We start from the raw sequence: 15,146 nt of genomic DNA on the forward strand, positions 1-15,146 counted from the left end.
GGCTGCGACCTGGCCGCTGGGTCCGGAGGACAAGGCAAGGGCCCGGGGACACTCCCCGGGGTCTGCAGCTCCGCTGCTGCCCTGCATGGAGGCAGAATGGCCAAGGGCGCAAACTGAGTCTGCGGGCTTCGGGACAGCCAACCAACTCTCCCTAGAGGTCGCAGGACCGTTACCAGGGCAGCACTCACCACCACCCTTCTCCGCAGCTGCAGCAAGAGCATTCCCCATTACCCGCCCAGCAGCTGCCGCTACCACGGCCACCTCCACTCAGTGCGCAAGCGCCAGGCCTTCCACCACAGAGCCCTGGCTGACTAGTGCTAGAGAGACCTGAGGCTAACTGATAACTGGGGCTGGGAATTTTCTGGCGCTGTGCCCTTTACGACAGGAGTAGGAAGTTTCCATACAATTGTGGTCCTCACAAGGCTGTTATTGATGGGTAATTACACTAACAGCAGTTTATAGCTACTCTGAGGTAGGTCCTTGTAAAGTTCCTGTCTTCTTAAACGTTCTGGTAAACTAAACCAAGGGTGAAAAGGCAGGTGAACGCAACCCAATCCTAAGAAAACTTCCTCTTACTGGCTGTCAACATTCCTGTTTTCCTAGTTCTTCATAGCTTCTCTAGGTGTGCTAGAACATAAAAAGTAATAGCTCCTCTTACAAAAGATAAATAGACCATAAAAAGTAACAGTCCCTCTTAGGCAAGCTCTCTCCTCCCAGTGAGAGACAGGGGCCAGAGCGGAAAACAGAGCCTCCCTGTGGCCATGTCTGTGGGGGCATTTTCTTGACAAATGATTGATAAGTGAGGGTCTAGTCCACTGTGGAAGTGCCAGCCCTGGACAGATGGACCTGGATGGTATAAGCAAGCAAGCTGAGCAAACCACTGGAGCAAGCCTGTAAGCTGCGCTTCATGGCCTCTGCTCTGGCTCCTTCTTTGACTCAACCTTGTCTTTCCTACATAAAATGGACTGTTAGCTGTAAGTAAAATAAGCCCTCTCCTCCCCGAGTTGCTTTAAGTCACTATGTTTTTGCCATAGCAACAGAAAGTAGACTAAGACACCAGAAAACCCCTCTCTTCTGGGTATTCAAGAAAAGAAGGGCAAAAGTCATTTTATGATCTCTGTTCCAAACACTGTATGGGAACCCCAAACAAATGTTCTGAAACCTGGAGAGCAGATTTCCTTTAGACTCTTGGGAAGGAACTTTGCAAAAGACCTATCCAGCAAGTGCAAACGTGGTCAGAGCCAGAGTTGGCCTGGTTTCAAGTGGAATGCCCAATGGGAAAGGAGCTGACAGTATCTGCCCCTTGGTCCTGCGGACAGGCTCAGCACTGTGCTAACAACAGTATCCACAACCTGGTCCGTGATGAACTGCCCAGTGTTTATGATGCCTCCTGAGAAGGACAGCCAACCAACAGGATCAGTGTCTATAGCCCAACCTTGCAAATGGCTGTCTATGGGTGTGCTTGGCATCTGAGAGCCTAAGAGGAGACACGGAGGATCCAGACTGCCCGACCAGCTCTCTCCCCTTTAGTCAATGACAGGATCAGTTTAAAGTCCAGTGCTGGTTTGTTCTCATCCCGATTTTTTTTTCTCTTACTTTCTTTTCCATCACTTTGAAAGGCTTTATCAAAAGAACACAGGCTGACCTGTTCATTGCACAATTGATTTATGATTACATGGGAATTCTCACATCTGCTGCAGGACCCTGTCAACAGTTGGGTTTTTATAAAACAGTTGGGTCTATAAAAAGCCAGTGTCCAATGGCTAGGCAGGGGGATAGAGGCGGGACTTTTAGGATTCTCCAGCAAGAAACACAGGAGAGGGAGAAGGATTCCACCACAAGAGGAGTGTAGGAAAGACCACCTGCTATGAAGACAGAGGCAGGAGGGTGAGACAGCTGAAATGTAGGTGTGAAGAGAAAGCAGCCCTGTGGGAGGGCTGCCCAGAAGGAAACAGGACAGCAAAGAGATACTGCTACACTTGTTTGGTGGGGTCTCTGAGTCGCCTGAGGTTAATTTTCGGTTATGTGATTGCATTTCTTTACTCTCCCTCTTCATCCCACCCTTAGCCTGAGCAGCACCATCTCCCTCTTGGACCATCTCACTCGTTCTATTTACTTTGCCTTTTATTTTTTTAATCAACCCAACACTAATCATAATTACTAGCTCTAATTATGGACTAATTGTGTATTAGAGGATTGCTATCCTCTAAGTATGGCGTGGCTGTAGGCCTCTAAATTCTCATTAGCTGTGTTCATCTGCAAAAGAACTGCACAAGATTGGGTATGTTGGTGTTCTACTATGGAGGGTGCAAAGTCTCATGAGGCCTGGCCCTCCCTGAGGCTACTCAGGCAGTCATGGTTACTAGGATGGCAAGGCTCAGAAGTCGAGCCCTCTCTGAAGCTATATAGGCAGTGAGTGAACAACTGCTGAGAGGCAGCGACTTTCCTCAAGGTGTAGTCACTTATAAGCTGCCCGTGCTCCTACTGAACCCCCTCACTCATGTTCCTGTAAGTAACTCCAAAAAATTCATTGGTTACCATTCTAGACTCGTACTGGCATGAACAAATATCCATGTGTACTCCCAGAAAAAGTTCACACAATGCTTGCTGCTCAAACGTGCAACATGACGGAACCAAAGATGACTTTGTGAGGAGCACTTGCATTGTCTTTGAAGCTGGCTGTTTAAGAGTGGAGACTCCACCGGAACAACACTTACAAATGTGGCACAGGATGCCAGGACTTCCACTATCCATGCTGTGGGTAAAAGGCATACCACGAAATCTCCTATGTCTGAAGGAGTAGTAGTGTGGATCTCAAGGTGGCCATTTTCCTCAATGAGTTATGGAGTGGCATGCCTCATGACAAATGAGTCCACTTGAGTATTGAGACACCCCCAAAATGGCTGATGGATTAGAGAATATACTACAATCATCTCCAAGTAGCATATATGGGACAAGGCTTTAGGTAAACTAGCCTGGGCCCTAATCTAGACAGTAATCTAGACAGTAAGTCATGCAAGTAAGTTGAGCTGTCCTCTCAGAAAAATTGTGGTCAAAAGGGAGAAATTAGAAGAAAAAGAGGGAAGTGTTGGCTTGACACTTCTTATGGTGGCAGGGAAAGGAGTGGGGTAGGAGTAGATCTATCCGAAATAGCCGTCACAGTGTTCTACTGCTATGAAGAGACACCACGACTATGGCAACTCCTCTGAAGAAAAGCATTTAGCTGGGGCTTGCTTACAGTTTCAGAGGTTTGGCCCATCGTCATCAAGAATGACGCCACATAGGCAGACATGGTGCTGGAGAAGTAGCTGAGAATTCTGTATTCAGAATCATGGGCAGCAGGAGAGAAAACTGCTTTCAAAGCCCACCCCCAGTGACACACCTCCTTTAACAAGGCCACGCCTATTCCAACAAGGCCCCACCTCCTAATCCATCCCAAGTAGTGCTACCCCCTTATGACTAAGGATTCAAACATATGAGCTTATAGAGGTCACTCTTACTCCCTTGACTCCACAGGCTTGTAGCCATATATCATAATGCAAAAATGCATTCAGTCCAATTTCAAAAGTCCCCACAGTCTATCACAGTCTCAAAATTATTTAAAAGTCCAAGTTCAAAGTCTTTCATGAGGCTCATGGAAATCTCTTAACTGTAACTCCCAATGAAATCAAAATGAAAAAGCAGATGGCACACTTCCAATGTGCAATGGCACAGAATGTATATTATCATTCCAAAAGAGAGGAATAGGAACACAGTGAGAAAATACTGGGCCAAAGGAAAACCGAAAATCAGCATCTCCATGTCTGATGTCAAAGTGTTCTTCAGATCTCCAACTCCTTTAAGCTTTGTTGACTACAACAAAACCCCTCCTTCCTTCCCCCCATCCCCTGGCTGGTTTCACTCCCAGTTAGCAGATCTCTTTGGCAGGTAGCCTACCACTCAGGCATCTCCAAAATCTTGAGGTCTCCAAGGCAAACCAGGCTTCACCTTCATGGCTTCACATAATGGCCCCTCTTAGACTCCATGAAGGGGCATCTCTGACACATACCTGGCCTTAACAGCCTTTCTTAGTCATAAGAGATTCCACAGACCCTTTCTTGTATCTTTGACTCTAAAGCCAGAACCACACAGCCAAACTGCCAAGTTGCTGTTTGCTAGGGCTGGAACATAGCCCTTCCTTCAATTAATTACATTTTCATCAGCTCTCTGTTTTAGATGGTTCACTGCTTAATTCCTTTCCACAAGCTGGAAGCTTAGCTGAGCAGGGTCTTGGCCTGAGGTCACCACTCCCTTTATTCCATTTAGCACCAGGCTTTCCTTAAAAAGCATTTTAACTCCTTGAGCACTGGACTCAGCTCCATTAAACTCCCTGGTGCTCCTTTTCTCCTCAAACTGTACATTTTGTATTTTTCCTTTCTTGGCTTGCTCATTTTCATTATAGATCTGCATAACAGTGACCACTACCACCCACACAACAGAGTCAATACTAGTCTGTCTTGAAATCTCTGTCCCAATGCCAGTAATCTAAAACTCTTCAATTTAGCCTCAGGCAGATTTTTCTGGATAAGGGCAAAAAGCAAGACACATTTTTTTTTTTTTTGCCAAAATGTCACAAGAATTGTATCTAAGCCACTTCCTAATATTCTTCCCCTATGAAATTTCTTGAACTGGACCCCCACAGTTCAAATCTCCCTCAGTACTGTCTTCCACGCTTATACTAGAATGGTCCATTAAGCCCCCTTTAACATGTTTAACAACTGTTTTTCTAATCAGAGTCCCCAAATCCACATTTCACCAAGAAGAAGCATGGTCAGGCCTGTCACAGCTATGCCCTGATCCCTGGTAACAACTTCAGTCTTAGTCCCCACATTGCCCCTCATGGGATCCCAAAACTTGGAACCCATAGTAAGTAAACCGTGAGGAGGAGGCATCAGTGATAGAAGATACACAACAATCAGGGCTAGCTTTTAATGCAGAGAGGAAAGTTCCTAGTACATTATGCAAATGGAGGCCTTAATAGTCCAATACAAGAAACTATGATAATCAGGAATATTCTGTCACTCAACTGTCTAAATTGGGAATGATTTTTATAGTGTATGTGTGAGAGAGACACCCAGTGTTTCCACTGCTTCCTGAGCATGGATTCACCTTTCTGTTCCTGCTATCATGCCTTCCCTGCTAGGACAGACTATCGCTTGGGAACTGTGAGTGAAAATAAGCACTTTCCCCTCTAACTTGTATTTTAGCCAGGATTTTTTTTTTTTTAATCACAATAAGCAGAAAAGAAACTAACTCAAGAAATGGTACGAAGAAGTGGTGTCACTGCTGACCACATAGCTTTTAGGCTTTTGCTTTGTAGAATGTTGAGGTTTTCTAGGATGGAAATGCACTGAATGTTTGAAGTGGAATGTAATGGGTTGTTCTAGTGGACAGCAACGCAGAAAGACCAAGACAGTGGAGCCTAGTTCACGATGCTCATGAGGGGAACGAGGACTCTATTAGGACCTAGACTAGGGGCCAAGAGTGTGCTATTTTGGCACAGAATCTGGCTGCATTCTGCCCCTTTCTATGAATTTGAGTAAGCATGACTCTAAGGGTAATAGACTAAAATGTCAAGACAGCCTAACACTGAGCTTGTTGCATGTTTACTACTGATCACTCTGATGCATGCCTAGAATAAAAAACAGGTGAGGCAGAAAGAAATATATGTGCGGTTTGGAGAGGAGGAAAAAGCAGTAAGAAGCTTAAACTTGCCCCCAAGGCATGTCCTGAAAACAGAGGTGGTAAATGCTAAGAAATTAATACTATTCAAGAGAAGCCCCTTGCTCTGAAAAGCAACAAAAGGAAAGGAAGGAGTCCTGAAGACTTCAACTAAGGTTCCAACCCTGGACAGGAGAGAAAAATGTCCTGGTCTCCACTTCATATCTAGCAAATACATAGGTAACTTTCTACCAGCTACAGCATACTGAAGTCATTATAAATGATCCAAGAGATTCAGGCTCCATCCTGAGCTGGGAGAAGAAGTAGGTTGCAATCATCCACGTCACACTGATTTTGGATGCATGAGAGATGCAAGGCTGAGGAGGTCATGAGGTGTTTTTTTCCTTCGACGTTTCAGAGAGCATGTGAGTGCAGGCAATATGTGTGGCAGGCTGGAAGTTCTTGCAAGGAGTCCTTGTGACGCACTGTGTGAAGCTGTTAAGATAAAGCCTGGGTTGTAATGGAAACCCCAAGATGTTTGAGATGCCATCATCCTGGCACATATGCCAAGGAGGGCTGCATACAGAGTGGAACCAGCCCCAAAGGGACATGTACGCTGCAGGTAGCAAAGCTGGAGGGGCAGAGTTGGCCTTGGAAACTGGAGTCCCAGGTACCAGAAATGGCACTAAAGGATTTGTTATTTTCTCTGCTGGATTTTAGTAATGCTTTGATCTTTTATCACTATGCCTCATTTCTCCCTTTTGGAATAACAGGAATGTCTACTCAGTCCCATTGTGTGTTGGAAGTATGTAATCTGGTTTTTGTTGTTTGGTAGATAATAGTTCAAAGATTGCCTTGAGTCTAAAAGAGACTCTGGACTTTTGAGCTGTGTTGGTGTTGTTAAAAAGGCTATGGGAACTATGAAAGTTGGACTAAATGCTTTTTGCATCATGAGATGGCCATAAACCCATGGGAGCCAAGGGTAGAATGCTGTCAAGTAACTATGAGTGGTAACATAGGCTCATGGGTTTGAATACTTGGTTCTTAGCTGGAAATGTGTCTAGGAAAGTTATGGAACCTCTGGAATGTGAATTCTTGCTGGGGGCTACATCACAAGTGGCAAACCTTCAGGTGGACCTTGCTGTTCTCTGCCTATTTTTTCTACTACCAAGTACAGGCTGGTCTTGGTCAACATAACACAAACCTAAACACATCTGGGAAGAGGGAAACTCAACTAAGGGATTGCCTCCACCAGACTGACCTACAGGTGCATTTTCTAGATTGATGTGTGAGAGTCTAGCTTCACTGTGGGTGATGCCACCTTGGACAGATGGTGCTGAGTTGTATGAGAACTGAGCAAGCCAGTATGCAGCATTTCTCCATGGTCTCTGACTCAGTTTCTGCCTGTCTCCAGGGTCCTGCTTTGGCTTCCTTCCATAATGGACTGTTAACTATAAGTCAAATAAGCCCTTTGCTCCCCAAGTTGCTTTCGGTCATGGTGCTCATTATAGCAATAGAAACCAAACTAAGATACTGGATAACTCAAAAGAAAATGCACATTTGTAATGACCTGAAATATCCAAAGACAAAATAGCCAAATGCAGTGCTTGTGAGACTCTGGAAGGTGTTAAGCTTCTCCAGAACAAAATTATACAGAGTGTGTAAATGGTAGAACACTACACATTGAAAATCACTGCTCTGATTCCATGAAGGAAGGCCTCAGCAGCAGGTCATGGGACTTTGCTGGTGAGAATGAGAGCAAGCAGGCAAAAACCAAAGACTTCTTTTCATGTCTTTTATATAGGCTGTCACTAGAAAATGTAGCCAGTTTTAAGGTAGTTCTTCCTACCTCAAATGATGCAGGTTTAGAGTGGGTCTTCCCACCTCAGTTATCCAATCAAGAAAAAAAAAATCCCTCACAGCTGCTTGTGTTTTCAGTTAATTCCAGATGTTGTCAAGTTGACCACCAATAGTTGCTATCATACCAAGAGTAACGAATCAGATGAGATGATGGCCATAGTCCCTCTTAGCCCTAGTGCAGTCCTCACCCCTCCCCCACCCCTGAGCCTGCTGGAAGCAGGACGATACACTGCAATGCCCCAAGATAAGGAGGAGTACTCGTGGAGTATGAATGGGGCTTATGGAGGACAAACTAAAGTATTACTTCTCATCCTTACTCATGTACCCAATATTCTGAAGAAAGAATAAATATTGAAATATTTTCATGCTGTATTGGACCTTACTAACATTTTTCTCTAGTGCCCCCTTAGCTGCTGACCCTGAGATCAACTAGCATTTGCTTGGATGATGGGTGGAGGGCCTTCAGTGATCCTGACTACACTTTGCAGAAAGATTTTATTTCATAGGTATTATAATGCTAGTTTACCAACTCAGTAAAGAAGCCGAAAGGCCTAAGCACACCAAGAGGAAGAGAGGAGATCAGTCACACAGGATGCTAGAGCAAACACACACAGCTGCAATGCTTCGAAACTTTACAACTGGGTAAAGGTACAGATGACATGCAAGGGAATGAGAAAACTTTCCAACAAGCCTAGGAAATAGTTAAAGAGTTTGAAGTGTCATGAATTAGTGGAAAAAGATACTCTCAGATGCCATAAGGTTATTAATGAGAACTCTAGGGCCCCCAAGCTGTACAAGTTGTCACCTGTGCTATTGGGTGCCCACAGAACTAGACAGAAAGACCCTCTTGCTGAAGACGTCACACAGGTTGGCTGCTGGACACGGAGAAATCAAGCTGGAATTAAGCTGGAAGCTTCCTCCCTGTTGGCTAGTTTTCACAGTGCTTGAAAGGTGCTGTGTGAAGCTGAAAATTGCCACCAACGGTCTTCCCTATCATATGCCTTCTGATACAGGAGTAGCATGCCCATTGTAGATAAAACCAGCTTCTTTTCAATTAGAGTTAAGGCCTGCTCCACAGAAAGAAATGAAAGAAATTCATGGCTGGTATTATAAACCCAGTACTAAAACTCAGTCAAAAGTTTATGGCCGGGACGATCATAGGCCCTAGTGCAGAAGCCACTGCTGTGGATTTGCTAACTGAACATGGTGGGCCTTCAAATTGCCTTTACATGTTTATGCTTATGCCCAGTAATTTACTGCTGCTGTCATCTCTGGACCACAAAACTTTTCGAAGTGGGCAACAGTGCTGTAGAAACAAAAGTGGCCAAAGTAGAAAGGAGTGACTGTGGGGTGCTCAGCCCTAAATAGGCCATCTATATCACCAATATCTACACCATCTATACCTATATCACCTATAGCACCTACTCATTCACCTAAATAGGCCATCTATATCACCAATATCTACACCATCTATACCTATATCACCTATAGCACCTACTCATTCACCCAAGGCTCCACGAATGCGGAGGGGGGAGACTCGGCAGAGGGGGTGTTATGCCACGGAATGCTGTCTACCAAGCATGATGTGCATACCCTGTGACTGGCTATAAGAGACTTGCCTTTTAGTGTTCTGTTATGGAGGCTGCCCCTCTGAGGCTGTATGGCAGTTAACAGTTGCTAGTGGAGAGGCTCACCAGGCTGCCTCCCAGAGGATCTTCAGACAATTAACAGCAGCTAGGAGAAAACTTTTCTTGAGTGTTCCAGTTGCAAAATTGCCCATGTTCCTCTAAGTAATTCTAATTAGAAACACACTTGGGTAGAACTGTTCCTTGGGTGGAGTGCAAAGCCCCCAGGTAAAGTTCACACACTAATCTTACTCTGCTTTTCCTCTTTCCATTCCCACCCACAGCAAACTTACCTTAATGAACTATCTTAGTTCTTACTTGGTACTATCAGTGCCACATTGCACCCACAATGACCAGAGCTCAAGAGATGACCTGCTTTTGATTTTTGTGACTATTACTGTATTTTGGACCCACACTTGGATAATGATTGTTTTTACAGACAACATTTATTCTCAGAGGAGTTTAAGAATTGTATCCAGTACCCCAAACACATGGGGCAAGACTTGGAATCATATATTTTAAGCCTTGAAAGATGACAACTGCCAGACCACAGATACCCAAGCCATCTGTCACAGTGGAGGGAGAAAGGAGGCCTTCCCATGATAAAAACAGGATGATGGAATTCATAACCAAAAGGCACATGCTCCAGAAGGTATCAGAAGGAATCTGTCACAATGGAAAGAAAGATAAACATAGCCAGAAGGCCAACAGAAAAGAAAAACCATGGAACAGAAGCTAAGTAAACAAGAACTGGAAAATGCCTACAAATATGGGATGGTTTGTACATGCTCGGCCCAGGGAGTGGCACAATTGGTGTGGCCCTGATGGAGTAGGTGTGCCACTGTGGCTGTGGGTTAAAAGACCCTCACCCTAGCTGCCTGCAGGTCAGTCTTCCACCAGCAGCCTCCAGATAAAGATGTAGAACTCTCAGCTCCGCCTGCACCATGCCTACCTGGATGCTGCCATGCTCCTACCTTGATGATAATAGACTGAATCTATGATCCTGTAAGCCTGCCCCAGTTAAATGTTGTCCGTATAAAAGTTCCCTTGGTCATGGTGACTGTTCAGAGCAGTAAAACTCTAAGACACACTACAAATCAACAAAATGATGGAGAGTAATACTAATTTTCATTGATAATTGAATTTCTATTATCTTGATCCCCCAATCAAAAGACACAGGCTAGCAGACTGGATTAAAAAGAGGTAGGTAAGATCTACCTTTTTTGTTGCCTCCAAGAAATGCATCTCACCATCAACGACAGAAAGAATGGAAAAAGGTATTCAAAAAAAAAAAAAAAAAAAAACAAAAAACAAAAAAACAAACCTAGGAAACAAATGGGTGTTGGTAATTTAGTATCTGACAAAATATATTTCAAACCAAATCTATTCAGAAAAGATAAGGTCACTTTTAGTCAGCAATAATCAATCAAGAAGATGTTACTATTACAAATCATATATTCCCCAAACACAGACCACCCAATTATATAAAACAGATACTACTATAAATAGAGACAGATAGGATTGAGAAGATGGCTCAGAAGTTAAGAGCACTGGCTGTTCTTACAAAGGACCCAAATTAATTCCAGCACCAACATGGCAGCTCACAACTGCCTGTAGCTCCTGTTTCAGGGGGTCTGACTCCCTCACAGACATATATGCAGACAAATTACCAATGCACATAAGATAAAAATAAACAAACTTTTAAAAAGTAAATATTCTATAAAAGAAAGACAGAGAATAGATGTGGACACAGATTAGCTCTAGCACAATAATGGAAGAGTTAAAGACCCCACTCTCGTCAGTACACAGGCTATCCTGACAACAAATAAACAGCAGAATTCAACAGCATCCTAGATCACATAGACCTACCAGACCACTACAAGCACCCCAGTCTTCTCAATATCTCATAGAACATGTAAGATGCAGCACATAACAACACACAAAGCAAGCCTTAACAAACACAGGAAAAATGAAATAATCTCATTATGTAATCTGTCATCAATAGACTAAAACTAGAAACCTCCTCAAGAGGAACTATAGAACACACACTAACTCATAGACATTGAACTACAATGGGGGAAGGGGACAGTCCCAGAGCTATGGCTCAGGTGTGAAGAGCATACACTGCTTTTGCAGAGCACCAAAGTCTGGCTCCCAGCTCCCATGTGGGTGGCTTACACCCAACTATAATTACAACTGTAATTCTCGCTCCAGGAGATCCAACAGCCTTTTCCGAACTCTGAGAACCCCTGTACTCACACATTCACATACAAAGACACACATAACTTTAAAATAAGACACCTAAAACATTTTTTAATTAATAGATTAGAATAATATAAATACAACATACCAACACCTAAGGCATAATGAAGGCACTATCAAGGTGGGAGATGAGGGCAGAGTCTTACTCATTCAAAGATTTTAATTTACATTTAGTTTGTGTGTGTGTGTGTGCACAGGCCATGATGTGCACGTGGAAGACAAGAGTCAGTTCTCTCTTTCTACCCTTTGGGGGCCAAAGATTGACCTCAGGTAGTCAGACTTGATAGCATGTCACCTGAGCCATCTTACCAACCCTCTCCTTTTATTTGTGTCTCTTTGTGTTGTGCTACAGACTAGCTGGTCTTCAAGCTTTTCCCCTTTTTCTGCCTCCCACCTTGAAGTGGGAATTCTAAGATCACAAATGTGAGCCACCAATGTTTAGCTTTTTATGAGGGTTTCAAGTATTGAACTCAGGTAGTTAGGTTTGCATGGTAAATACTTTTCCCCCACTGAGCATCTCCTGTAACCAGAAAAAAATATTGGTTCTACGAGTGAAGTACCTACATGCATTTTAAAAACCAGAGACATCACAAATTATTTTAAAACTCACTTTAGGGTCTTGTAAAAACATAAGACAAAGCTCACATCAGTGGGTGGAAAGTAAGTGACCAAACAAGAGCACAGTAGCAAGGTGGATGCAATGGTCCGTTTGTAACTGTCAACTAACCAAGCCCAGAGTCACCTGAAACAGTCTCAACTGAGGAATTACCTCCATCAGGTTGGCCCTGTGGGCATGAATGAGGAAGACTGTCTTGATTATTAGCTGACCCACTCCCTAGGCTGGGCTCAAAGAGAGAAAGGTAGCAGAATTGTGAGCAAGCAGGCGACACGAGTACTTCTTTCTGCTCCAGACTGTGGATGAGGTGTGGCCAGCTGCCTCAGACTCCTACCTCTGACACCTTTTTACCTGACCTGGAACTGTAAGGCAAAGAAACAGTACACTCCCCTACAGTCAGTCAGTCAGTCAGTCAGTCTGTCTCTCTCTCTCTCTCTCTCTCTCTCTCTCTCTCTCTCTCCCTCCCTCCCTCCCTCCCTCCTTCCCTCCCTCCCTCTGTCCCTGTCCCTGTCCCTGTCTCTGTCTTCCTGCCTATGGACCAGTGCCTGTCTACAAGCTACCATGCTCCCTGCTATAATGATAATGAACTAAACTAAGTCTCTGGAAGCCAATTGAAGGCTTTTTAAAATAAGAGCTGCTTTGATCAACAAAAGAACAGTGACTAAGACAAGCTCAAATATCCCAAATAAATTCACTGCAGAATTCCACCAAACCTATAGGAAAAACAGCAATATTTCTCAAAGTATTCCAAAAAATAACTTCTTGAAAATAAAGTCAGTATTGGCCTACTACTAGCACCAAAGTCACAGCAAAGAAAAGATGATAATAATAATAATAGTAAAAAGATAAAAGCAAAGCAATGATAATAAAAAATTAAAAAAAAAAAGATTATAGCTGGGTGTGGTGTTGCATGCCTTTAATCCCAGCACTTGGGAGGCAGAGGCAGGTGGATTTCTGAGTTCAAGGCCAGCCTGGTCTACAGAGTGAGTTCCAGGACAGCCAGGGCTATACAGAGAAACCCTGTCTCAAAAAACCAAAAAAAAAAAAAAAAAAAAAAGAAAAGAAAAAGAAAAAATTATAGACCTATCTCCCTAATGAACATGAATGTGAAAATTCTCAATACAACACTTGCAAGCCAGGCTCGAGAGATGGCTCAGAGGTTAAGAACATTTCCTGTTCTTCTAGAGGACCTGGATCTGATTCCTAGCATCCACATGGCTGCTCTCATCAACTTCAGTTCCAAGGGATTCTCCATCCTCTTCTGGCCTTCTTGAGCAACAGGCATGCATTAGGTTACAAGTAGGCAAAGCACCCATGCACATCAAAATAAACCTTTTTCTTTCTCATTGAGGTTTTGGCAAAACATCAATGTCTGTTCCAGCACTATTCACAATAGCTAAGTTACAGATGGACTTAGGAGTCCAACAAGAGAATAAAGAAAATGTGGCTTATGTACAATGTCTTTTTCTCAACCATAGAAAATGCAGTTACAGGATGCAAAAGATGGCTTAACCATTAAAGGCTAGGCTCACAAGCAAAAATTTAAGAATGCAATTTTGTTGTATACAGGAAAATGGATATAACTGGAGATAACTTGTCTCAGAGAAACAAATACATGTTTTATCTCAATGTGTGGTTCCTAGATTTTATATAGGTACTTAAAATCACATATGTGTATATGGCAAAGCCAAACCACCTGGAGAAACAAAAGGAATAATGGCACAGAGAGAAAAAGGTAAGAGAATATATACATTATACAGTTTGACTATACAAGAAAGTACCATATACAATGAATATACACAATGAAACATTTTTAAAAGGAAGGGAGTTGATTATTCTGGAACATGCTACGATATTTAATAGGTGAGGATATATATCATTAAATTAGACAGCTTTTTAAGTTACCATAGACTTGGCCTTTTACTTTGAGTGCAATGAAAAGCCACTAAAGGTTTTAAGCAGGAGAGGATGATTTGACATAGTTTTTTAAAGTGGGAGTGCGCTGGGGATAGTTCAGTCCATAAAGCTTGCCACTTACTTGCCATACAAACAGGGGGTCTTGAATTCCGCCCATTGTAGCAACTGCAACAACAACGTCCTGAATTCCAAGCACTCAAGAGACAGAGACGGGATCTCGAGCTCCTGGGTCCACCAGCCTAGTCTAATCTGTGATCTCCAGGTTCCCTAGTGCGCTCCGGAGTGCACTCAATCATAGGGTGGAAAGCAGAAGAACTTTAAAATAGTGTATCAAGATATGAAGTTTGGAGGCAGGGAGATCGGTTATGAGACCTTTGCAAGCAGGAGATAATTATGACTCAGAGGTGGAGCTATAGTGGACATGCACACATTACGGTTCACTGATAAAAATCTGAATAGGTTATGCAGGAAGCTAAGCTGAGAAGCTGTCCTGAACAACTAGTTGTCTGAGGTAAACAAAACTGGAGAAAAGAGCAACCGATGAACAAGCTCTAGTGCCTTTTATTGATTGCATGCTTGCTGTGTGCAATTCTGCTAGGAAACTTGCAGGGAAATAAAATAGTTTAATTAATTCCCAACACTGCCAGAGAACGCTTTGCCTTAGTTTTGTAGAAAACAGGTTCGAAAGTGGGGTGGAGATGGGGCTGCCTCACCGCTACGGAATGCTGGAAGCCGAATCTGAACTTAAGTCGGTCTCCACGGCGGCGTCTCTACAAGGTACCAGGTCCCTCTTTTCCACGGTAGCGAGACTGTAATAGTTAGTACTGGGAGAGCCTATCCCCAGGCAAGACGCCCCACGTACTTTGACACCTCCTGGGGTTGCACTTCGGGGAGCGCTCGCGAGTCACGTGTGCACATGGCGTCCGTTTCCAGACTGGTAGTAAGACCTCTCTCAAGCAATTGGTCGGAATAGGGAAGGAGCCTCGCGATTGGTGGACATTCGGGTTTCCTACAGCAGCGCGCTCTTTCTCGGCTCCTAACTCTCTCCGGTCCTCAGCAGCTTCCGGGCGGCGCGAACCTCTGACGTTTTCTCTTCCCATTGGTCGGCGGACACGACGGCTATTCTGCTACCTGATTGGCTTCCCACGCCGCCTCGGAGGTGAAGT

At 43.8% G+C, this 15,146-nt stretch overlaps 1 protein-coding gene across 4 annotated transcripts in view; it reads right to left on the bottom strand.

The window, feature by feature from the left end:
* The window catches only part of Tbccd1 (TBCC domain containing 1), a 46,467-nt gene extending 31,430 nt beyond the window's left edge, over positions 1–15,037 (bottom strand). For 3 of the 4 annotated variants that reach the window (XR_015045782.1, XR_015045781.1, XM_085832471.1), the window contains exon 1: positions 14,843–15,037. Coding sequence is in view for 2 of the 4 variants with exons in the window: in XM_085832471.1 (XP_085688597.1) it covers positions 14,843–14,898 (56 nt within the window). In the remaining 2 variants the exon portion in view is untranslated. The remainder of the gene's footprint in view (positions 1–14,842) is intronic. The other variant, XM_029470441.2, reaches the window with a different exon arrangement.
* Positions 15,038–15,146: the final 109 nt, after the last annotated feature.

This window comes from Mus caroli, unplaced genomic scaffold (genome assembly GCF_978045245.1).
Source record: "Mus caroli unplaced genomic scaffold, Mus_caroli_1 scaffold_17, whole genome shotgun sequence".
In the NCBI taxonomy this organism is placed as follows: domain Eukaryota; kingdom Metazoa; phylum Chordata; class Mammalia; order Rodentia; family Muridae; genus Mus; species Mus caroli.